Source organism: Alexandromys fortis, unplaced genomic scaffold (assembly GCF_014885135.2).
Source record: "Alexandromys fortis isolate MF-2015 unplaced genomic scaffold, M_Fortis_MF-2015_v1.1 scaffold_130, whole genome shotgun sequence".
Classification (NCBI taxonomy): domain Eukaryota; kingdom Metazoa; phylum Chordata; class Mammalia; order Rodentia; family Cricetidae; genus Alexandromys; species Alexandromys fortis.
In genome coordinates, this window is record NW_026068016.1 from 2,180,024 (window position 1) to 2,203,896 (window position 23,873).

The window sequence follows — 23,873 nt, forward strand, 5'->3', positions numbered from 1 at the left end:
TCCAGGTGGAAACGCAGAGTTGAGCCAGAATGTCACAGCACTCGGGGAGGTTCCAGACAAGTTGGCCCAATTTTATATAAATACTATATAGCTATATAGGCATGAAATGAAGCTCTTGGATGTCTAGCTTTTCTTTATATTTGTTTCTCTTTTCATTTTTGTTGCTGTTTCCTATTTATTTGTTTGTTTTGGTTCTTTTTTTTTTTTTTTTTTTTTTTTTTTTTTTTTTTGCTAATTTCATCCAATTGGGAAGTAATGCATTTTCCAGAAAGTTTTTTCAAAATAGTTTATTATTTATTCTAGTAAAAATACAAACATGATAAGGCCATTTTCTTTAAAGTCCCATTCACATTTCTTTAAGGCAGATAAAAATCTCTCGTGCCTTCAACAGAATCTATTCAAACCAGAAATTTCCTAAGTAGATTACAAATGTTAAACTCAGCAGTGCCCCCACGTACACTTTTTGTTAAAAAGAAGTTTTTAGTCCTGATTGTCCTCCTTCATACACAAGTCCAAATGGAAACATTGGCCCTAAAAGTATTGAGCCTTGTTGCCCTTAGACTCTAAGGTTTAAAATGACGCCAGCTAAACATGAGACCATACGAAACATGCTTGAGGCAGCAGTCTGCCTTTTGGCTCTGGTCTTTATTTTATAGATGAGGTCATGGTAATCACCTGCTCTGGTCTTTATGTAGACAACACCCATCTACAGTCTAAAGGTAATGCCTTCCATTATTTGGGCCATCTGGTCTACCTACTGAAAAACACATCATTCTTGCCAGCAAAGAAATATATGACTAAAACTAGGAACAGAAAATGCCTCACTGGAGGGGTTAGAGCTGCAGATGAAATTCAATGGCTTCCCTGGAAAATGCTTAAAAATGCACGTGGCTCAGTTCCACATTAATACAGCAGCAATCAAAACAGACTGAGAGAAGAGTTATGAATAGACTTATTTTGTAAAGTCACTTTACGCACCCAGCAAAACCAACCAAGGGTAACATGGGCTCCCTCAGCATTGATGTTGCTTAAATCCCTCCTTTGAGTGCCTTCCATTTAATTTGGCCAGCTACATGCATTTTGTTGCTTTTTCCTAGCTTCGTGGAAAATAAAAAAGGAGCTATGCAGATGTTGCCCACTGTGTGGAAGGACTGAACATGCTCAGTGGGCGGGCCTTACTGACTTCTGAATGAAAGCCTTGTTACCTGAAGGTGTTTGCCAGATAAAGTTTGACATTAACCCTGAGGACAAGGGAAAGAATTAGCCTTTTCAGTATGACTGCCACTGTCCCATACCCTGAGGTCATGTCCGTGCTGGATTCCCTCCTTGGGCTCCTACCACCATTCAGAGGTGACAGTTTCCCAACTTCTGTGTAGAATAACAATTTCAGCGGCTAGATTTGCGCTGCAAGGATCTCAGATGGTAAGCAGCCTGCCTGCCCTGCAAGTCCTCCACACCAATGTGGGGCATAGCACTCTTGCTCTTTAAAAAACCATGGTCCAGCACATGCTCTGTTCACTTTGGTTGAATGGCCACTTTTAGGCTGTCAGCTTGCCCAGCTGCTTCAAAGTCTGATTCATAAGATTAGAATAATACTAGTTCCAAACTCACAAACATGAAGACCCAGTGTGTGGGCACCATAAGTCTGGGCTCCAGGGTACAACCTAGCCTACATGCAGGTTCAGGCAGCCTCCTTTTTTAGCAGGGAAGGACAGCCCCAGACTTGAGTCAACCCGCTGTGACCACCCATGGAGTGTAAGAGTTAGTCACGGTCTCTCTGAGGGTGCAAAGGTATTGTGGGTTATTCTGCGTCCCAGGCTAACATGGGGAGAATAACCTATTTCATTTTATTTTTTTTTCCAGTTCTCTCAGGCCAGGCACACCACAGCCCTTTGAAACGATCTGTTTCCCTTACCCCACCCATGAATGTGCCAAACCAGCCTCTAGGACATGGATGGATGTCTCATGAGGACTTACGAGCTAGAGGACCCCAGTGCCTCCCATCCGATCATGCCCCCCTGTCTCCACAAAGCAGTGTAGCCTCTTCAGGAAGTGGTGGGAGTGAACACTTAGAAGATCAGACCACTGCTCGTAACACAGTCCAAGAAGAAGGTAGTGGTATGAAAGGTGAGTGACCACACGAGGAACCAGAAGGCCCTCCCTCCCTTGATCTGGAGTCCAAGGGGAAAGAGAGGTGGTCAGTAGGAGAGATGGAGCCCAGCTCCTCCCCTTAGGCCCGTGCACTCGAGCCACACCCTCCAGAACTCCAGAGCTGGCTCTGGAGAAAAGGGCTTGGAGCCCCTGTCCCGCTGATAAAGATGTTAGCTGGGGAGTTAGCCAGGCAGACTTTTGGGACAATGCCAAGGGCAAGCTCTGAAAGTGCCATGGAGCTGCCATTAATACACAGTCCTGAGGTCTGGTATTTCTGATTCTTGATCAGTGATCAGTGATCATTTGCCCCTACCCAGAAGCCAGAGCAAGGAAGGTCAGTATCCTTCTGTCTGCTTTCTGTGCACTGACTCTTAGACAGTGAGGGCTCCTGCTACCCTGGATAGAACCATCTTAGAAGACGCCAAGCTGCTCCACCCTCTGCCTTACTGTGGCCAGGGACCTGTCACTAATTGAGAAAAACAAACTAAGGATCTTTGATTACTTTATTTTCTCTCAATGAAGAATTGCAGTAATATTTCTTTTTATTACTTTTTTGTTTGATGGCCAAAGAAACCTTAAAGCCCATTTCTCTGTATCTGCTTCAGTGATGTGAAAACCTTCAGTGTTTTGAGTCCGATAGTAGGCTTGCATATTGATGAGAAAGGCTCATTGTGCAACCTAAATAAATGTTCCTACATTGCCTGTCAAAGTACCCTCTCCTACGGATCCTCCTTGGGAGACAGAGATTTCCAAAGTACCCATGATGGGTTCCTAAAGGATGTGTTCTGTATTTTTAGACACCAGTCGTTGGAGGGCTAGAAGTCCCTAGGGAAAGATCCTCAATCAGAGACATGCTGATAACAATGTTAGCTACTGAGACAATAGCCATGCAGGCTTCTGGGACAATGCTGAAGACAGGATCTGAGTGGGGCCTCTGTGCTGTTGTTAATCCACACTCCTGACATGCTTGCTGTTGCTAACCCTCCCCTTATACAAAAGCAGGCTCTTGACCTCATCCCTGCCAACATGGGATCCTAGCACAGAGAGTATGTTCTCATCTTCCCAGGTGCCGGATATAAGAGAGAGCGAGGCTGAAAAGTGGAGCCCATCACCTTAGGGAGTGAGGCTGACCTCCAGTCTTCCTCTGTCCCAGCCCCTTCCCATGATGGTCATGTGATGAGAGACCTGTGGAAGTAGGGTGTGTCTTCAAATTTTCCTCTGGGGATAAAAATGGATCTTTAAGATCAGCTGAATGGAATGGGTCATTTTGGCATACAGGGTGGCTAACCCTCTTTCACAGGGCTCAGGGGACTGCATCATAGTGTTGCAGGATGGGCAAAACCAAAACCCAAGTGATGCTACATCCCGGTGAAGCTCAGTATCTGGACAGCCGGGACAGGGCTCCATTGGTAACACAGAGGATTACTGTCTGCATGTAGACCCACAGGAGTAAGCTGTTTGCTGGGGAGAATGCCCGCTTCACTGTCTGGTGTCTCAATATGCTTACTTCATTCTTTTTACTTTATTTTCTTTCTTTCTTTCTTTCTTGTTGTTTCTTTACTTGTTTGGTGGGCTTATGCACTTAGCCATTCTCCCAGGGTGGGAAAATGTATGTTTGAAGCTTCTAAGGTAAGAAGTGAATAGAGATAATGTGTTTATTTCTAAAGAAATGTGAACAAAAGGGGAAATTGAATGAACATTCCATAGGCTTGGTTTGGGGGACAGGGAGGTTGTTGCTTTCCGGATAAAAGTCAGATGCCTTCCAGAACTCAGGGGGCACCTGTAGATAAGCTCACTTGGCTCCTTTCTCTAGAATTGGTGAGAATTGTCTTCTCAAGCTTAGTCACAATCAAAATGTCACATCCAAGATTCTCATTGTGAACACATAGGTATCAAGGAAAAAGAAGCTATTTGGTGACTGGTTGGAATAAAGGACCCTCTCCCTGTGTTTCTGCCTGCTTTGATCTATCAAACTTACTTTTCTTAAAGAAAGTGAATGGAGAAATCAATGGATAAGGACACTGGCAAGTAATGGGAAAATCAAGAGAAGAAACTTCCCAACTTCTGTGTAGAATAACAATTTCAGCGGCTAGATTTGCGCTGCAAGGATCTCAGATGGTGAGCAGCCTGCCTGCCCTGCAAGTCCTCCACACCAATGTGGGGCATAGCACTCTTGCTGGAACTATTTATAGGGGAAATATTTTCAATTCAGCTGATAATATCGGATAGTAGAAATGTCCAAACACCCAAACACATTCTGACGTGGCAAAGGGCCAGTATTTGTTGAGCACAAATATTCTTTACCCAGCCCTATTGTGAGGTGGCCATCAAGAATTCCTCTATATCAAGATTACTCAACATGGCCTTCTAAAATTACATCTAAGAAGCAACCCTTAATACACCCATCCCAAGGGTTTGTCATTTGATCTCCAGGCCTAAGAGCAGATGATTATGTAAATTTCCAAATTATTCCCCACGTTCTTAATGGACTATGAAATTAAGTCATGTGTATCTAAGAAGAGCTGGTTCTTCCTGTGGAACCCCATGTGTGCTTTCTTGTGCCCAGGACCTGTGGCAGGGGCAGAGGCACTTGGATAATCACCGAGCAGCTGCTTTTCTAGATTTCAAATGTCTGATCTGCAAGAACAAGGAAACTGGAGTAGAAGTTTTGAAGAGTTCCCGTATCCTTTGGGAACACATATCACTCTCACCTCACGTCTTGGGAAAAAAAAATAAAAGTCACCATAATTGCATTCATCTTTCTAGCCAAATGATGTACATGGCTGAAATCTTGGGTTTGTTCTTACCTACATTCTCATCAGGACAGAATAGCCAGCTTGGCCACCATCCTCCTTTGGGAATGTACCTCTTGGGTCAAGCATGCAGAATAAGTCCTCAGAGGATTAATTGCTTCCTCCTGAATCTCTGTGTTTTGCTTTCTCTAGCAAACACTCATCCTACTGGTTTAGGTGGACTGTATGGACTATGTAGGGCCCAAGGCTTAAGACAAACCATGCATGGGCTGGAGTACTGTGCTTGGAAACTCAAGCAGCAACTTGAGCCAGAATATGACATTTTTCTGTTACCAATCCCTTGGGACTTGGCTACTTAGAAATGTTTGGACTAACTGTGCTGGCTATGTTTTAAATTCAGGTCTCTGTGTTCTTTACAAAAACATCACTGTGACTTATCCCAGGAGAAGGACTCTTGATTCTGAGTTGGTACTCAGTTATAATATCCGTCATTTCCAGGTAGCAGATGAATTGAATGTACTTGCTCAGTGCTCATCTCAGGTAGGAGAGAGAAGGAAGTCTCATATCACTAAATTATTGCTTTCCTAGAAAGAAGGAGCCTGGTGGGGGAAGGAACGTATCTGTCCCTCAGAGTAGCATCATGACTCTCTGCACTGATGAATCCAAAATCCAGAGATCTATCAGAGGGCCAGGGTTCCTGGCGTGGCTTTGGGATAGGGGACAATCTGATTCAGTTTTGTCTTCACTTAAACCATTGGACATCTCTGTACCTACTGAGCTGTGGGAGGCAGAGGTAAGGGTTCCTCTAGCCTCAAGAGACTCACGTTAGCCCCAGGTACCTGATGTGGGGACGCTGCTGTGGATGTCCGGTCTCTCAGACGTTTGTCTCCACTTGAGGTGAGCACCACGATGGGCCCTGTTGCAAACAGGGCAAGAGTCTCTAGAGAAGGCAAGGAGGCGAGGCCTGGGGCAGAGCCTCAAAGGCGTGGTTGCAGGCCAGCAGTACAGATGGAGGGAAGGTTCTCTGTGCTGAGGGAACAGCACTGCGAACTTGTATACAGTGCGGGCATAACCTACGGCTAGGGTGTTAAAAGGCAGTCAGGAATCTGATTTGCTGTGGAGGAACCAGATCCTTGACCTGGAAAAGGATTGTGCCTTTTATTCTGAAATTGCTGAGGGAATCGCCTGCCTAAATTCGCATTAGAAAGTGGAACTTGCAGGGCAGTCTGGGAAGTAAAGGGGGAAAGGGGAGTGTTGAGAGCCGGTGCAGAGGAGGAGGGTTTCTCAGCAACAGGGGAAAGCGAACCTGGGTCAGGACAAGTGGCCATGTGAACGGAGACGGAGGAGTGTGGCTCAATTTCTCCGTGAGAAACAGAATGGAGAGGACTCGGTGACAACCGACGTGAATGGTGATGAGCCAGTGACACTCGGGATGACACCTAGGTTTCTGCCTGGGCTAGCAGAGAAGTTCTCTACAGTGCAGGGCCTCTGGGACTTAAGGAGGGACCACAGTAACGTGGGAACTTTCAGCAGTCCCATGGAGGTTTGCTCAGTGGACCTGTGGGCTCCATGCTCGACCGTGGCCCAGTTGAGCAGGTTCTGTGTTAGGCATAGTGAAGGGTGTCGGACGTTCCCCTGGAGGACTGCATTCCAGGAGTAGAAAAGCTCGGCTGGAGGAAGAGCAGTTGCCTGGATGAGGGGGTGGAGACTGGCGCTGTAGGCTCCTGTGGGAGTGGCAGCTCATCACAGGACATCAACTAGGTAGGCTTAGCAGAAGGCTGCTTCCCGTTAGCAAAGACGCAGACGTAATAGAACGTGGTTATTATGTGTGTGTGGACAGAATAGGGACAGAAGAGGGAACTCCTGCCTGGAGTAACCTTGAATGACACGTGGTAGCTATGAATGAGGACAGCCATTGACTATGAAAATTGTTTGTCTTTTTTGAGGGAGTCTCTCAGCTGAAACTTGAGTAAACTTTTTCTCCCTGTAGCAAATAAAATATGTTGTCCCCTAGTAAACAGCTGGCTTGGGACTTGTAGTTGTTTTTGAAATGTAGACTTGATCCTTGGCCTCTCTCGGAGGGGAAATGAGAGAAATTATTTAGAGGTGAACTCTTTTTTTAAAAAGGAAACTGAGAAAACTTGGTAGGAAAAGAGTTTTGAATGCAGCGCCCCTGAGGGTCTTAAAGTCTGAGTGGTGGCATGGACGTGGTGTGGCACATGAGTGGAACACTTTTTGGTTCAGCTGTCATGGAGAGTGGCTTAGATTCGGACCGTGGCCTTTCCTGGTATTGTCTTGAATGTAGTTAACTTGAATGAATTCACCATTTTTGTGGATTTTGTGTGTGTGTGTGTGTGTGTGTAACTCCCTGACATCACCATGTGACCTGCACTGCACAAATGTCCTCATGGGCTTGGAATTGTGCTAATTCTGATAAGGTGAGAGCTCTGAAGTCTTTGAAAAGTGCATTCCAGGACTCCTCCTAGATCCAAGGGTCTCGGGACTGTTTACCTCCACTCCTCGCCGAGGGCGCATCATGTTCAGCTAGAGGACTTTAAGACCCTTCCTTCCACTTCCCTTTAACAGTACAAAACATTGAAGAAATAGCACCAAGGAACATTGTGGGATTTGGGAGCACCCGAAAGAAATCTAGTTCACTACTTGCATCTAATTCTTTGAAGTCATTTACCCCAGATTTATTTGTTCAAAGATTCGTGGTATGTCCCCATGAGAGAGGAGCCCTCCTGAGACAGGGCTCCCCTGTTCTCCTTAGGATCCAGGAGTTCCCCTCAAGAAGATCTAGCTCCTGAGGACCTGGCAGGCGCATCCTCCTTCTGCTCAGGGCCTGAAAGAACTAAATTGTTCTGGCCGAAAATAAAGACAAACTTTACAATGTCACTAAGCTGCTGCTCTCTGATCTTGAAGGATTTGCTTTCTTTCTGACTTCAGCAGTGAAATATTAGTCCCTTCATGCCCATCCTTTGTGTTTCTTCTCTTTCTCAGAGGGCAAGGATGCAGCCCACATCTTAGAGAGAAGGCTGTGTAATATCAGCCTGGCTCTCTGTGAGGAATAAGTCAATTTCTGTCATCAGGAACGTAGAGTACCAACAAATAACCTCTCTCATGGGGAACTGTTCGTTCACGTTTCTCTCTTCTAGACAAAGAGCTGTCTTAACTTCTCCCCTTCCTTATCAGCTTGTTTGTCCTCATTTGAGGTTGGGCTCTGTGTGGCTTGTTGACCTTGCTGGCATCTGCAGCAGGCATAAGGGGAAAGTAGCCCACATTCTCACTAGAGCCCAGCTTCCGTGTGAGCTGAGGACACAGCACAAAGCCTCTCCATGGTCAAGGTATCCAAACCCTAAAGGGTAGAGAAACGAGCATGGTTTAAAATTTGATCCCATTGCTAAAGACCTGTGAGTGTCCATAGAACGTGTACAAGATGGATGCATAGTCTCATTATCCAAAATAACCAGGATAATATATCTAAAATATCCAAGATAAACCGACATGGCCTGCAACCAGAGCTGGAAGGAGCTTCAAGAAGGATGGAAACCCCATGCCCACAACGCCTGCCACCCTACGGCTTCCCCATGGCTCTATTCTAGTCTCACTCAGTGTCCTTTGTCTGTGTAGTTGCACCGACTTCCATGGCAGAACCAGCAAGCGTGGATATGGGCAAGGCGAGCCATTTTCCAGCTCAGCCTTCTCCTGTGGTCTTGGTGTGCTGGCTTTTCCACTTGTTTTCCCTCTCACCAAGCACGAACCAAAGGAACCATCTTTCTTCGCTATACTTCCTGACAGCCCAGGGCCCTCAGCTGCCAGCCGGTCATTCCCCTCCTCGCTTCTCAAGCACAACTCATGGCCCGGCCTTTTCTCACCATGCTTCGGCCATTTTCCCATGATCACCACCGTCTTTCTGATGTAACCTGTGCTCCCAGGGTGCATATTTCTATGGTTTTTCTTCATCCACAGGACAAAAACTACTTTCCTTGTTTTGATGTTTCACATCTGAGGCACCTGACTCCCCTGCTGAGTATCTCCACCATATACCAAGCATTTTCTCTACCCTAATATTCTGTGGCCCTGACTTTCGCTGCTGATATTCCTACTATGTGAGGTGACCTCTACACGATGGTTTGCTCAACGGACTCCAAGCTGCCCATCCTCTTAGCAGCGGCATGCAAGGAGCTTCTTCTCCCAGCCTCGGCAACCCCGAGTGTTCATTGTTCTGTGCTATCCCCGGATTTGGGTATTCCCAGCGCTTATACTGAAGCTGGTCTCGTTTTCGCATGGGACTCAATTGTGCTCTCTGGATCACAAGTTTCTTGATGACAATGGCATGTCTTTACAGAATCTGACTTCTGCTAACAGTACCTAGCAAACACTGAACAAACAGTATTGCCTCAGCCGGCAGGGAAGTCTGCCTCACGTGGAGCAGGAGCATCTTTCTCACACTGCATGAGAAGGTGTCTGTCTAGCTTGGGACCTGCATTGCTACGTCTGACCGAAGCAAACTAGATAGATGAAGCTAAACAGTAGTACCCTGAAGACAAATAGATTCCAAATTTATAGTTCACTTCTCTGAAAAACCCCCTCTGTGACTTTCATGTACCTGAATCTTCCAACCATAGCCACAGCTTCACACGTAGGAATGGGATCCAAGCTAAGAAATAAAAATGGTTCTCAACACTGCATCCGGCAAGATGGTGTCTAGGCTTTGGTTGGAGCTCATGCCTGGCTGACTTCTTAGAGAACGCGGCAGCACAGTCACTGGAGTTGCTGCTTGTGGGAATGAAAGTCAAGGCTCTTGGTTCTCTTGCTTGTTTCCCTTCTAATGGAGTTCTGTTTTCATCTCTGTCAAGGGAAAGTCGCTCCCCACCAATCAGAGAGAGAGAGCGGTTGGTAGGCTATGTTCTTTCCTGTTGTTCTTTTGGGATTCGTTGTTGTTGTCGAGACAGGCTCTTACTGTATAGCAGGGAGGCTGTGTTCTTAAGAACTGAGCTTTCCTCCTCTTTGCTCACCCATCCTCGCTGCAGGAAGGAAAGAGACCTCCTCGGGCACATGGTGCTGAGCTAGGCGCTCTACAAGCACGCTGACTGTCTTAAGGAATATGAGGTCAAAGAAGCCTGCATTTCCCAGGAATATGCCTGGAAATAGCTCATCAGGAAGGCCTAGCTCATCCCGTTGTGAAGTTGGATAGGAACCTTTCCCAGGAAAACTACACACAGTGACCTGCCTTTTGAAGAAATGAGTGAGGCGAGCTTGCCCAGCCCTGCCTATCCCAGGGGATTCTAGCTGTCCGAATTGCTTTCTAGAAAAGAAGTAGCAGTTAGTGAGCTGAGAGTTGCCCCTCATGCTTCCCGACTCAAGGGTACTATTGTCGCTGGGGTTTATAAAGCACCCAGTTTGCAGCACGTCTTTAAAGCTACGGATTTTGCATGACTGAACTTTAGGGAGCTTGTTTTTTTAAAAAAAAAAATGGTCCATGGAATTGTTCCATCTTCATTTGAAAAGAATTGTGTCCAAGTGTAACACTGGCTTACCCAGACTTCTCTGAATCATGACGGTTGTGTTTTCTGAGCAATGACTTGGAACTTTTCAAAAGTGTGAATGGCAAACACAAAGCCTGGGGACAAAGTGATGGCGTGTAGCCCACCAGAAACCTGGAGGTGCAGTTAACATGGCCAACATGGCAACCCAGGCTTACCCCGTCTGCAGACGTGTTAGCGCTGGTCCAGCAAAAGCAACTCTGTGACATAGAATGAAGCCTGGTAAAAGACTCTAGGATGTTCTATCAGGACAGTTACAAAACTTCCAACCTGACGTGTCCTGAAATCATGACCCAGGGTGGTTCGCACTAAGGAATGTGAGGCGTTAGCACTGTCACCTGGAGAAGGCTTGTCTGAGCGCAGTTCATGATGGTCCCAGGGGAACTCTTTTATCACCGTAGATGGAAGGACTTCCAAGCATGGAATCAAGTAATTTCTAGTCTGAAACAACAGAGCTGGATGTTCCATTCTCAGAGACCCCCATCTGTGCTCCTCACACCACTGCAAGTACCCTCAGCAGGCTGGTGGCCACCTGCTGTGTCCCCCGTCCTGAGCCTCCTGTGGTTTTCCCAGGGGGCAAAGCCTGAAGTCAGAGTTGACTGGTTTCCATCAGCACTAGTTATCTATTCTAAACCTTGAAAAAAGGGGAAGATCTCCCGTCTTTGAATGCCTGTGGTAGCTCATCACTGCCTCACAATGAAACACTTTGTAATCAATGGTACAAAATCTTGTGACCAATTTGAGTAGGGATGGGATGATGTGTTGTTTTTTACTCTTTTGGCTCTTTTGCTTTTGGGGGGGGCTGCCACCCAGCTCCCAAATAAATAAATGAGGCTTATTATTACTAATGAATATCTGGCCTTAGTTTGGCTTGTTTTTTTGACAACTTTTCTTAAATTATCCCGTCTATCTTTTACTTCTGGGCTTTTATCTTTCTCTATTTTTTTCTTAATATTTATTTATTTATTTATCTATTTATTTATTATGTATACAATATTCTGTCTGTGTGTATGTCTGCAGGCCAGAAGAGGGCACCAGATCTCATTACAGATGGTTGTGAGCCACCATGTGGTTGCTGGGAATTGAACTCAGAACCTTTGGAAGAGCAGGCAATGCTCTTAACCACTGAGCCATCTCTCCAGTCCTATCTTTCTCTATTTCTGTATACCTTTCCTTACTTCTTACTCCAAGGCTTACTGTGTAGCTGGGTGGCTGGTCCCTTGAGTCCCCCTCCTTTGCTTGCTCCATGAGCTTCCTTCTTTCGTTTTCTCCTCCTATTTATTCTCTCTGCCTGCCAACCCTGCCTATCCTTTCTCCTGCCTTGCTATTGGCCATTCAGCTCTTTATTAGCCCAATCAGGTATTTTAGGCAGGCAAAGTAACACAGCTTCACAGAGTTAAACAAATGCAACATAAAAGAATGCATGTGGTACATCTTTCCTCATTAAACTAGTATTCCACATTGTGTACAAATGTAATACCTCTTAAAATAATATTCTACAATAATACCTCATAGAAAGGAAGAATGACACTTACCCAGTACCTTAGAATCTCAGAAGACTTACAATCTCTATTTACTTAACTTCCTGCTGGCAATCTCTGCAGCTCTTGTGAGGATTTGGTACAATGTAGGAATGGGCTGATACTCAGGAGACCTAGGTTCTAGTCCCCTCTTGAACATATTCTTACTCTGTGATCTAGATTTAATGGCACAAACGTTGCCATCTGTACAGTGAATAGAGGTAGGGAAAGACAATTCCGGAAACATTTTTGAAGATCATCTCAGCTCAAAAATTCTGACTTGAGAATCTTTGGGCGAATGATTTATTTCAGTTGTAATTAGCAAAACAATGACTCAGCAGCTTTTCCCTCCTGAAATTTTCTTAACTCTAAAACACTGAACCTGAGATTTGCTTCAGTTGTGCCTTGAATTGTCCATCATCCTATGGTCCAGGTAGCATTTGGATTCTTGGTGTTGTGATATCTATTGGGTTGGTATGAAAAGAAGTCAAAGACGCATTCAAATGCATCCCAAAGGTTGGAAAAGTGTCTAGCAACTCTCCCCCAACAATGGCAATGCAGTAGTCAAGAATGCCCTTTATCCCACGGGGGGCTAAGGAGGCAGAGGAAGCATCAGGCAGGGCATTTATGGGGTGCAACTGTTGCATATATTTCCTGCTTCTAGAAGAGGCTGGCATAGCGTATGGAGATTTGCGTTGAGCCTCCAAAAAAGAAAGCCAAGAAAAAGAGAAAGTGTCTTGGAGGTATATATAGACTGTCGTGTCTGTTTTCTGTGTTCTAAGTTAGTTCCTCCCAAGACAACACTAAAACAGCCCAGCTAAGACAGTGGCCCTTTGCATTTTATTTTATTATGGTGAATTCCTTTGATAACTTTAAAGGTACTCTGGAAGAGCCTACATAAAAACCTGTGTATATATGTGGAATTCCTGTTTGCCCTGAAATATTTAGCGCCAAGTTAGCAATGCCTGTTCTGAGGTAGAATAAAGGGACCCAGTGGGGTTGTCAGGTCAGCCCAAAGCTTTCTGAGGCATCATTTGCTGCCCAAATGAAGTAATAACTTTTTTTTTTCTTTTTTCTTTCCTCTGACCATCACCCTCTCCCCCTTTTGTCACCTTTTGACACACCTTTGTCCCATCTTTTGTCACCTCTTCTTGTTCCTTTCATTTCTCTCCCCATTTCTTGCACATCTTGCACCACAGATGTTCCAGCTTGGTTGAAAAGCCTCCGCCTGCACAAATACGCTGCTCTGTTCTCGCAGATGACTTACGAGGAGATGATGGCCCTCACTGAGTGTCAACTGGAGGCTCAGGTATGTGCATGCTCGAGGGAACCCTTCCCTGAGGCAGGGTCTTGAGGCTCTGCCCCAAACAGAACTTGTTTAGACCCATAACTTACCTAGCCACTCAGTAGCTTGCCTGGATCTGGGACCTGCCTGGTACTAACTGGGCCCCATGATAAGCAAGCCTAAGTTTTTGCCTTGACAGCTCAGTGGAAGACAAAGATCAGTAGGCACTCACGGGCCAGTGGAAGGGAGAGCACGTTAGGAAAAGACAGATCCAAATACACCAGAAAAAGTCCTGGGTGCTAAGAAAGAACCTGCAGCACTGCCTAGAAGTGACCTTGCCTCATTGTTCCAAAGAGTGTTGCTCCCTAGCTCTTTTCGCCCCTCTACCGAGCCAGGACTTGTTTGGGTAGGGACAGATTCCTTGTCTGTTTATCCAATCTGCTTACATATCCACGAACTTCTAACTGGGCCCGTCGGGACAGTAGCACAAACTCCACGACAGTCGGGAAAGCCGCACACACTCCATGACAGTCGGGAAAGCCGCACACACTCCATGACAGTCGGGAGAGCGGCGCACACTCCATGACAGTCCGGAGAGCGGCGCACACTCCATGACACTTTTCCAAAATTTATCCTGCTGGTCTTAGTTGAGATCGGAGTAAATTGTTTAAAATACTTCCTTCTAATCAGCTCAAATAGTAGGGGACAATGACTGGAAATGAGATATCCAGGTCTCAGAAATTACTCCCTTCTGAAGTCCTAAAAGGGCAGAATTCCTCAAGTGTGAATGCCAAAGACCAGGCAACAGTGCTCCTGAAACTAGGAATGTTTCTGCCATGCCAGGCTCTAGCCAACAGAGCTAATGGATGCTTTTGTCTCCCTGTTGAAAATGCTGTTTGTGTGTCTCAAACTGACCCCAGCTTCCTTTGAGCAATGATTTGAAGAAAACGGTGCTCTAAATGAGTTGATATTTCTCCTGCAGGAAAGAGAGGTTGTAGCATGTGGTCATGGCCTGTCCAGTCGCATGCCTCCCTACCGACATCGGCTTTCCTCGTATTCGGTACCCTCCGTTCCCCCTCTACAGGCCCGGTAAAATACCAGTATTGAGAGCCAGACAAAGCCTGAAGTCACTGAACATTCTCAGAGAGTCAAAAGCACCAATGTCAACTTCCTAGCATTTCTCCCACAACTTCTTGGATCTCAGCTGCTGCCTGAGATCCCAGGGGTTGATGGGAACTATTTCAAAGAGCAATTTGTGTTTAGGTCAAAGCTGAGAGAGAATCTAAGTCATCAGTTGTTCAAAGAGAGAGGAGAGAGAGGAAAGAAAGAAAGAAAGAAAGAGAAAAGGAAAGAAAGAAAAGAAAGAAAGAAAGAAAGAAGAAAGAAAGAGAAAGAACAGACATAGAGGGCAGTGCTAGAGCCTGACACAAACTTTTCAAAATAATTGAATTCATTTTGTTCTGAAAATTACAGCTAAACAGAAATACATCCCCAGTGTTTCCAGACGAGATGCCACTGTCACTCTTGTCTCCTCCCTGGTTAAGAGGGATTTTGGAATAGTGGCACCTGAACAGAAATTTGCCTTAGGGACCTGGTTAGGAAAAGGATCCTTTCCTGGGAAATGTGCAGACTCGACCACCACAAGGCTCTGATGAAATCCTCTCACTTACTGCTGTAGCCAGTTTAAAATAACATCCACAACTCTGCACAGTTACCTGGAGTGAAATGAATTCCACTTTTCATAGTGGAAAGGAAAAGGAAGGTTGCAGATTTACAAGAGTTCCCTGTGTGCTGGTGCACATGGGCAGCACTGGGCTTCATGGCTTCTGCAGATGCGCAGCTGCAGGAAGGCCTTGAGCACGCAAAGACCAAAGAGAGATCTCAGGGAAACCAAGAGGGACTGAAGTAGACCTGAGGACAGGTGTCTCTTAATAATATATATATTTATAAAATTTATATTGTAATAATATATAATACACATATATAATTTATATACTAATATATATAATTTAAGATGGTGAAAAAATCTCATGTTGCATGGGATAACCAGCTGTTGTACACCTCTCTGTCTAGAAGGTCATTGTCAAGCTTATAGCCAGACGGAGTCAGGAGAGGTCAGGAGAGGTTTAGGACAGTGATATCAACAAGAAGAAACACATATTGGCCAGTCTGTGAACATGTGGGAACAAAAAAGACAAAGTAATACATAGCCTCTGAGAGTCTCTAAGCTGATTCTTGAAAATGAGATATATCTAATATATTTTTTGCATTTAATTACAGAATGTTACCAAAGGCGCAAGACACAAAATTGTAATCAGTATTCAGAAGCTCAAAGAAAGACAAAATCTCCTGAAGTCTTTGGAAAGGGTAAGTGAGCAATTAGCCCAGGGGACATTTCCACCTGCTTCCTGGGAAGAGAGTAAAGAGACCCAGCTGAGGGTGTAATTTATTAGGTCTTAGAGTCCGTGTGACTTCCTGGTTATTCATGCTTCCTTAGATCCGGATGTTGTGTGAACCAATCCCTCTGGGTCCAAGCTGCTAGTGACCTACCATGCTTGCCTTGGGTGAAGTGAAACCAATGCTCCCTCCATGGGTCCATCTCCCCTGCCTTGTAGGCCACCATAGAGCATGGTGAAGTACTCTACACACAGCAAGGGCTGGCACGGACAGAGCAGCACAGGAAATGCCAGTGTGCCTGTTCCAACTGTCTACCCTGAGCATCTAGTTTATAGAAAGCCACCCAGGGGTGGCAAACATTAGCAGGAAGACTTTAGGATCCAGTGGGGAGAGGGTCGAATGTATTGGCACAGCTAGAGTTGGCTTCAGACTTCAACTTAACAGCAGATGACATCTCCATGACTCAGCCAGGAACCACCACAAAACAGTGCAACACCAACAGCAATCTGCAACCGTGAGCCCCGACACCATGCTGGGGTGATGAGTGACTCACGGGCTCCAAGTTCCTTTCTTTGCTCATTTTCCTCAGAGAGATGCCTGCGGACTAGCAGAAGTTCCTTGTTTGTGATGTTGCCTGTTGGTTCTGGAGTTGAGCAGTTTTCAGATGCCTGGCATCCCACTAGCTGCCAGCACAAGTGTAGACTGTGAATCTCTCAGCAAACCCAGGAAGCCTTTGGAAAGGGTCAAGGCAGGGCTCCAGCAAGTTCCTAAAGCAAGTGTTTTAATGGAGTGAGAATTTTTTTACAAAGCTATTCACAAAGATATGTGTGTGCTTAGTATTGTGTATAGCATGTTAAGTTGCATTAAGTATGTACCGAGACATATCATTTATATTTGAAGAACAGACATACAAAAATGCATCAGGAAATTTCTTTTTAAAGTCCCTTCATGGCAGATAGGTAGGAACTACTCACATGCACGTCCCTGGGTAAAGCATGCTCTTAAACAAAGGGAATTAGACATGACATGCCAGCTCTCCACCTAAACCTGAGGTCTGGGTGTTGTTCTTAATGTTATGCTAACTTCTCTGCCAAGCAGCTTGTCTAACAGAGTGATTATGGCTATTTTTAATCTAAGAAACTGTTCTCTTTTGGAGAACATTCAAAAAGCCAATTTACTCATTGTCCATTGGAAACTACACAAAGTGTTTTGAATGAAGATTAAATTGTAAGTCTGTTCCCTCTCATTTCTGGAACATCCTTTAGGAATGCATTAATAGCTTCTGTGAATGCAGAAGCAGGGCTCTCTCTTGCCTTCACCCTTGAGCTGACATCCATGTATCGTGTGTGTGCGTGTGTGTGTGTGTGCACGTGTGTGTGTGTTAAAGGGGTCATGTTCCTTTGACTTGGGATCAGTTAAGTCAGTGATATTCTGTGTCCTAGAGTTATATCTAGAATTACATTGACTATACAAAAATGCTTCCTCCGTGATCTCCTGAAGTAGAAAAGATCAAAAGATGCCAAATGTACCATGACTGCAGCTGAGCAAGAGGAAAGCGGGTTTGTTCTCTTTGCCTTCCTGGAGACTGGAAAGCCATGCCTGTCAGATGACCACAGTAAGCTAACCCAGGGTGTGCTGGGAGCCTGAGCTGGGCCGTCCCCCCAGGAGCACACATCCTTGAGGGCTGAGTCCCGACTCGCTCCTTTGGTGCCCACGAAACTTTCCTGCTGTTTATGGCAGGGGACTCTTAGTCCCCTGCCACTGCTGGTGGCTCAGGGACTCAGCTGAGGCATTCTCACAACCCTGCCTGATGACGCTATTGGAAATGTCACCACCCCTGCCTGCCTCTGGCATTCTTACGTCACATAGAACCCACATTTCTAAGGAGATAGCTGGGACCCCGCCCGTAGCTAGTTCATAATCAGTAGAAGCTGCTGGCTGCGTGTTCCAAGCCCTTCCATTCAGTTACCGACCGCTTGCTAAGCAGATGTTTGGACACACTCTGCTCATCCTTGCAGGGTAACTGTGAGTGGTACGTGTTTCCTGCCCCTGGGCATCTCGGAATGTGCACTGTGACAGCAAGATATGGTAGCTGCTGAGCTCACAACCCAGGGTGATTTGTGTCATCATTGAGGACAGAGCGAGAACTTCCCTAAACAGCTTGGTAGATGCCAGATGCTGTTGGGGTCTTGTGGACCCCTGCAACACAGATAAAAAGGTGGAAATGGAGAATTCACGTGAAGGGACCCCAGAAATTGTTAAAAGGTTTGGATCAGATGGTTTTGGTTTGGTTTGGTTTTGGGTTTTAGTTTTTCAAGACAGGGTTTCTCTGTAGCTTTGGATCCTGTCCTGGCACTAGCTTTTGTATACCAGGCTGGCCTCGAACTCACAGAGATCCACCTGCCTCTGCCTCTATAGTGCTGGGATTAAAGGCATGCACCACCACCACCACCCGGCTTGGTTTGGGTCAGATGAAGTGGCATTTGAGGGCAGAATTATAGGGCTTACTGGGGGCCTGGGGAGAAAGGGGGTTGAGCTTGCTGCGGCACCTGTGAGACACCAAAGCGGAAATGGCAGGTTGGTAGCCACAAAGCAAATTTGAGTCCTAGGCATGGCAGGCCACAAATGACCCAACTGTGAGTGAGTATCCCCAAGAGCGTGTCTGAGTGACAAGGGCTGAAGGAGTGCCATCAGAGAGGACCTGTGTTAACAGAGGCTGATCTGAGAGCCCTGCCTCGAGGGACCAGGGAGGGCGAAAGAATCCCAACGAGGTCTGTGAATGTGTTGTAGACTGTAAAGACTGGGTGGGCATGGCCTCTGCACTGGCAGTCGGCGGGCACTGTGGCCATGGAGAGAAAAGGTTTCCGGAGATTATTAGAGATCCAGAGCAGAAAGGCTGGCAGCACGAGTGTGGCTGTGTGGTGACACAGAAGTGCCGGGTTGTGGGCTTCATGAGCTGCTGGAGAGAAGAGGAAAAGGACATTCAGAAGAGCTTTTTCTCAATATTAATATTTAACAAGGATAAATGTCCCCATGTGCTTTTATACATTGTCTCTCCTTTTCAACACACTTCTGGGTTCTGAAACAGAACCATTTTCTGGGCCTGTAACCTTGATGCTGAGCAAGGAGCTAGGAGATGCGTGTGTGTGTGCACACGCGCACATGCATACACACACACACACACACACACGTTCTGTTGATTCCTGCTCAGAGAAAGAAAGCTGCTTCTCTAGATGTCTATGCCTTTTCTTCAGACATTCCAGACCTTGGCCTTTTGAGGTTACATCTGTGGCCCTGCTTTTGGCAACTACTGCAGAGCAACAGTAGCTCAACTGGATAGCATTGTGTGATAAATATCTCCAGGAACAATGCCTTTACAAAGGCACCTATGGTGGATCCAGCCAAGGGAGGTCTTGTGCACACCATTGCATCTGGCCCCACAGTCTCCTCACAAAGCATTCAAGACAGAGGTCTCTTTTGTGAAAATGGAACTCAGGGGAGGGCACCTGCCCTAGCGAGTGGATTCATGGTGAGCCCTGCAAAATCACCTCCCCTTCATCTCTTGGTATCTCATGCATTTGTTTGTCTTGTCCAGTAATGCAAAACACACATGAGGGTGGGGGAGAGGGGAGACAGACAACGAGAGGGGGAGAGAAAGAGAGAGAGAGAGAGAGAGAGAGAGAGAGAGAGGAGAGAGGAGACAGAGAAGAGAGATTGTGAACTCGAAAACCAGCAAACCCATTTGTAGTGGTATTTCATTTGTATGTTAATAAATAAAGCTTGCCCGAGGATCAGAAAAGTAAAGCAGTCACACTGGCCATCTTACAGATCAGGCAGCAATGACACAATGACCTTTAATCCCAGGAGCCACACTAGCTTGCCAAAGAAGTGTGGGGGTGGTGCACGCCTTTAATCCCACAACTAGAGAGGAGACAGCTCTTGGTCTTAGTCTCATTCTGAGATTCCTGGAGGCAGGATCACCATTTCTGACTGAGGTAGAAGTAAGAGCCAGTGGCTAGCTGTTTTGCTTTTCTGGTCTTCAGGTTGAACCCCAATTTCTCTATCTGTCACACATCACCCATTCTGTCCCCGAGCTCCTGTCCACATGCTATCTTGCCATCGAAGTCTTGGGAATGTCGAGCCTCTCAGAGTAGGGATGAGGACTTGCCTTTATATTCCCACGTAGCACAGTGCTTCGCTGCTGGCGAGCTCAGCTGCTGGCTGGTGGATGGAGGAAGAGAGGGCACAGATTTAGGTAGAAACAGGAACCCTATATGTTATGAAACCTTCAAATTATCACCACCCGGAGGGAAGGATGGGGCCAGGGACATTCCAGGAGCACTCTGTGAGCACTGTGGCTGCCCCCAAGCTCTCTTTCCGATGGTTTATACATGGTTTTTACCATGCTCGGGAAAGGCGCTAAACCAGCACCCTTCCAAGGCCTTGAAAGCCAGCGCTAGGCTGATGTTACTATAATTTCCCTCTCATTTGTCCCCTGAAATATCTCCTCAGAAGTGGAGCCTGACTTCCTGTCACCTGCCTCCAGATAAGTCCTTGTTGGGCAGCTTTAAGGCAGGGTCATTGGACAGCTTCATTTTGCCTTTGTATTTATAATGTAAGATTACATTTGAGGCATGAAGGATCAATAGAGACTTGTCAATGTGGAAAATTAATTCCCACAGCTAAAGGAGAACACTAGACCGGATTCCCTTCAGACTGCCTCCTGGCTTGCTGCTCACTGTGGACACTCAGCTGAGATCAGGACTGTAACCTGATGGTCACAGTTTATTGAGACAGGGTCTGCCACTGTCTACAACTCATGGAATAGGCTAGGCTAGCTGGCCAGTGAGCCATAAGGACCCACCTGTGTCTGTCGCCTCAGGTCTGGGATCACAAGTGTGCACTACCACACTTGGCTTCTGTCTCTGTCACCTCAGGTCTGGGATCACGAGCACACACTACCACACCTGGCTTTTTTTTTTAAATAAAGAAGCCATTTTACTGTATTTAACCACTGAGCCATCTCTCCAGCTGATTCTCTGTAATTAGCGATGGCCCCTCAAGGCTGTCCTTTGTGTCTGTCCCCATACTTTTTTTTAACATACCAATCCCAGTTCTCCCTCCCACCTCTTCTCCCTCTCCCCTAACTTTTCCCCACCGTCACCCCATCCACTCGAAAGTGAGGGTAAGGCCTCCTCTGGGGAAGCCACCTAGGTCTGTCCCATGACCTCATCAAGGGAGGACCAAGCCTCTCTCCCCACCCCATTCCCACCTTGCCTAGGCTGAGCAAGATGTCTCTCCATAGAGAATGGGCTCCACGAAGTCAATTCACACATTAGATCCTGGTCCCATGGCCCCATATAAGCCCAGGTCACACCACTGACAGCTGTATTTAGGGGGCCTATTCAGTTCTGTGCAGGTTCCCCAGTTAGTCCAGAGTCAGTGATCTCCCACTAGATCAGTCAGCTGTTTCTACGGTTTCTGTATCATGGTCTTGACCCCTTTGTTTATATAATTGCTCCTCCCTCACTTGGATTGTGCTCTGGGAGCTTGGCCCAATGGTTAGTTGTGGATCTCTGCATCTGCTTCTGTCTGCTTCTGGAAGAGTGTTCTAGATGCTCTGAGGTTGTGGGGCTGTAGACTGGTCATTGTTTTATGTCTGGTACCCACTTTTGAGTGAGTACATATTGTATTTGTCCTTCTGGGTCTGGGTTACCTCACTCAGGATGTTTTTTTTTTTCTAATTCCATCCATTTGCCTACAAGTTTAAAGATGTCATTGTTTTTTACCGCTGAGTAGTGCTCCATTGTGTAAATGTACCACATTTTCTTCATCAACCGCCGTGGAAATCAGTATGGTGATTTAGCAGAAAATTAGTAATCAATTTTATTTATTTATTTATGTAAGTTCTGGGGATTGCACACAGGTCTTTAGCTTTCAAAACCAGCACTTTACCAACTGAGCCATCTTTTTAGTTTCTCATGGTTTCGTTTCTTGCCCCTACAGAAGATGAACATAGGAGCTAAAGTTAGGGTGTATCTGCATTAGTTTAGCTCTTAGTGTAACCAAATTCTCCCAAGTATGCCATGAAGTCCAGAACCATGTGACATAGCCAGAAAGAGCTCTTTGGCAATTGACAGTGTCTCAGACACATTTGCTAACCTGGTGACACTGGCCACTGGGGGCATCATGGCAAGTTCACATGTGACCCCTGGCTTGCCCCACCTGTTTCCCCTTTACAGAGCCACATTTCCGAAATCTAAGGGTTGAGGAGCAGAGATAGGTAGACTTTCTCTTCAATGTAGACTATACATGGCTCTGAGCAGGGTTAGGGTATTTCTAGTAGCTAATTAGAATTTCACTTCCTTCATAAGTAAAACTTGTGGCAACTAGGCCAAATGGCAATTCTCGCTTCATTTCTACACACCTACACACACAGCCCACCCAAAGAGCGGCCTTCCCCCAGTGAGAGAGTTTGGCTTGCCAATGTCTGCTGCCTTTCAGAGCTGAAGAGCACCCCACGCCTGTTCTGTCAGCTTTCCTTTGTCCGGTCCGCCAACTGGAGAGGTTGGGGTCAGAAGTGCTCCTGTTCCTCAAGTCTGCGTTCATTAACACCATCAAGCCGTTTTCTTGCACAAGAGGACTTTAGAAATGCTTTGGGCTTTTGTGTGCCAAGCTTTTTAAATCACATTCTTGTTAATCTGGGCTCTCACGACAGTAAGTGCCTCGTTGTGGTCAGGGCCCTGGTTAGGCAGTGACCTTCCTAGGTCCCAGAGAGAACCAATCGAACTGATAAGCACTGGGAGCTACGTGGTGACGAGGGACCATCTACCCCTTACACCAGGATGACCCCAGCCAGTACCCAAGCCACCTGGACTTATCCAAATTCCGTCATCCCTACCAGAACCCACTTTCATTTCTTTTTCTAATAAGTAATGTTCAGAATATAGAAATGTTTGCATAAAGTAGCCAATGTTTGTGGTGTATGCATGGGTATGTACTCAAGCCGTGTGCGTGTGTGTGTGTGTATATGCGTGCGTGTGTGCGTGTGTGTATGTGTGTGTGTGTGCATGCTGGGGCAGAGGTTGATAGTTGACATCAGGTGTCTTCCTCACTCTATTTTATTCATTTTTTTTCCTTTTGGTTTTTCAAGACAGGGTTTCTTTGTAGCTTTGTAGCCTGTCCTGAAATTAGCTCTTGTAGACCAGGCTGGCCTCAAACTCACAGAGATCTGCCTGCCTCTCTCTCTGCCAAGTGCTAGGATTAAAGGTGTGTGCCACCGCTGCCTGGCTTCTATTTTACTCATTTTTAAAAATGGGATCTTTCACTGAGCCCGGAGCTAACTGGTTCTGCTAGGTCAGACACTTAGGGAGCCTGTCTCTCACAACACTGGGATTATAGGTGTGCACTTAGACACACTCATATCACATACATGTTCTGTGGGAGCAGAGAATGGAGATGAGGGCCTGGAGGGGGACAGCAACCCTGAACTCACTTCTGTCCCCTTTCTATCCCAGGACATCATCGAAGGGGGCAGCCTGCGCATCCCCCTCCAGGAGCTGCATCAGATGATTCTGACACCCATCAAGGCCTACAGCTCTCCCAGTTCCACTCCAGAGGCACGCCGCCACGAGCCTTCGCTGATGGGCCCGGAGAACCCCAGCACCGATGGCAAAGATGGTGCCGCAGGGGCCAACAGCGTCACTGCCAGTGCTTCAGCTGGCGCCAGCGGGGGGCTGCAACCACCCCAGCTCAGCAGCTGTGACGGGGAGCTGGCTGTTGCCCCTCTGCCGGAGGGGGACCTCCCGGGACAGTTCACAAGAGTCATGGGAAAAGGTACTGTTCTCTCTAGGGAGCCCTAGCCAAAACCAAGAGTCCTGGGGGGTGGGACAGGGTTGGGGGAAGCTAAAAGAGCTTTCTGTCTGTCTCCGTAAGCAGCATTAACCCTCCCCCCTTAGAGAAAACAGGGGGTTTTCCTATGGGCGGTCTCAGCTCCAGCCTGTGAACCTCTCTAGACATGCTAAGCCCTTACAGTACGGCACCTATTGGGCCTTGAACCTTCAGGGAAGAAGGTGGGACAGACACGGAAAAAGATGCTTCAGGATACAAAACCCTCACTGACCCCTTCCCCAAGGCAGTGGTGGCTGGGAGTTGGTGAAGCCCCAGAACTTGGGTCCAGAGCCCAGGAGCACAACCTACCCAGTCCCCAGGCCCTGGG

General features: G+C 46.6%; 1 protein-coding gene across 3 annotated transcripts in view; it reads left to right on the top strand.

Annotated features, from left to right (window-relative positions):
* The window catches only part of Samd4a (sterile alpha motif domain containing 4A), a 210,206-nt gene that overhangs the window by 159,561 nt on the left and 26,772 nt on the right, over window positions 1-23,873 (top strand). For 2 of the 3 annotated variants that reach the window (XM_050162419.1, XM_050162420.1), the window contains 4 exons: window positions 1,864-2,127; window positions 13,173-13,282; window positions 15,539-15,625; window positions 23,173-23,491. In XM_050162419.1, the coding sequence (XP_050018376.1) occupies window positions 1,864-2,127; window positions 13,173-13,282; window positions 15,539-15,625; window positions 23,173-23,491 (780 nt within the window). The remainder of the gene's footprint in view (window positions 1-1,863; window positions 2,128-13,172; window positions 13,283-15,538; window positions 15,626-23,172; window positions 23,492-23,873) is intronic. The other variant, XM_050162421.1, reaches the window with a different exon arrangement.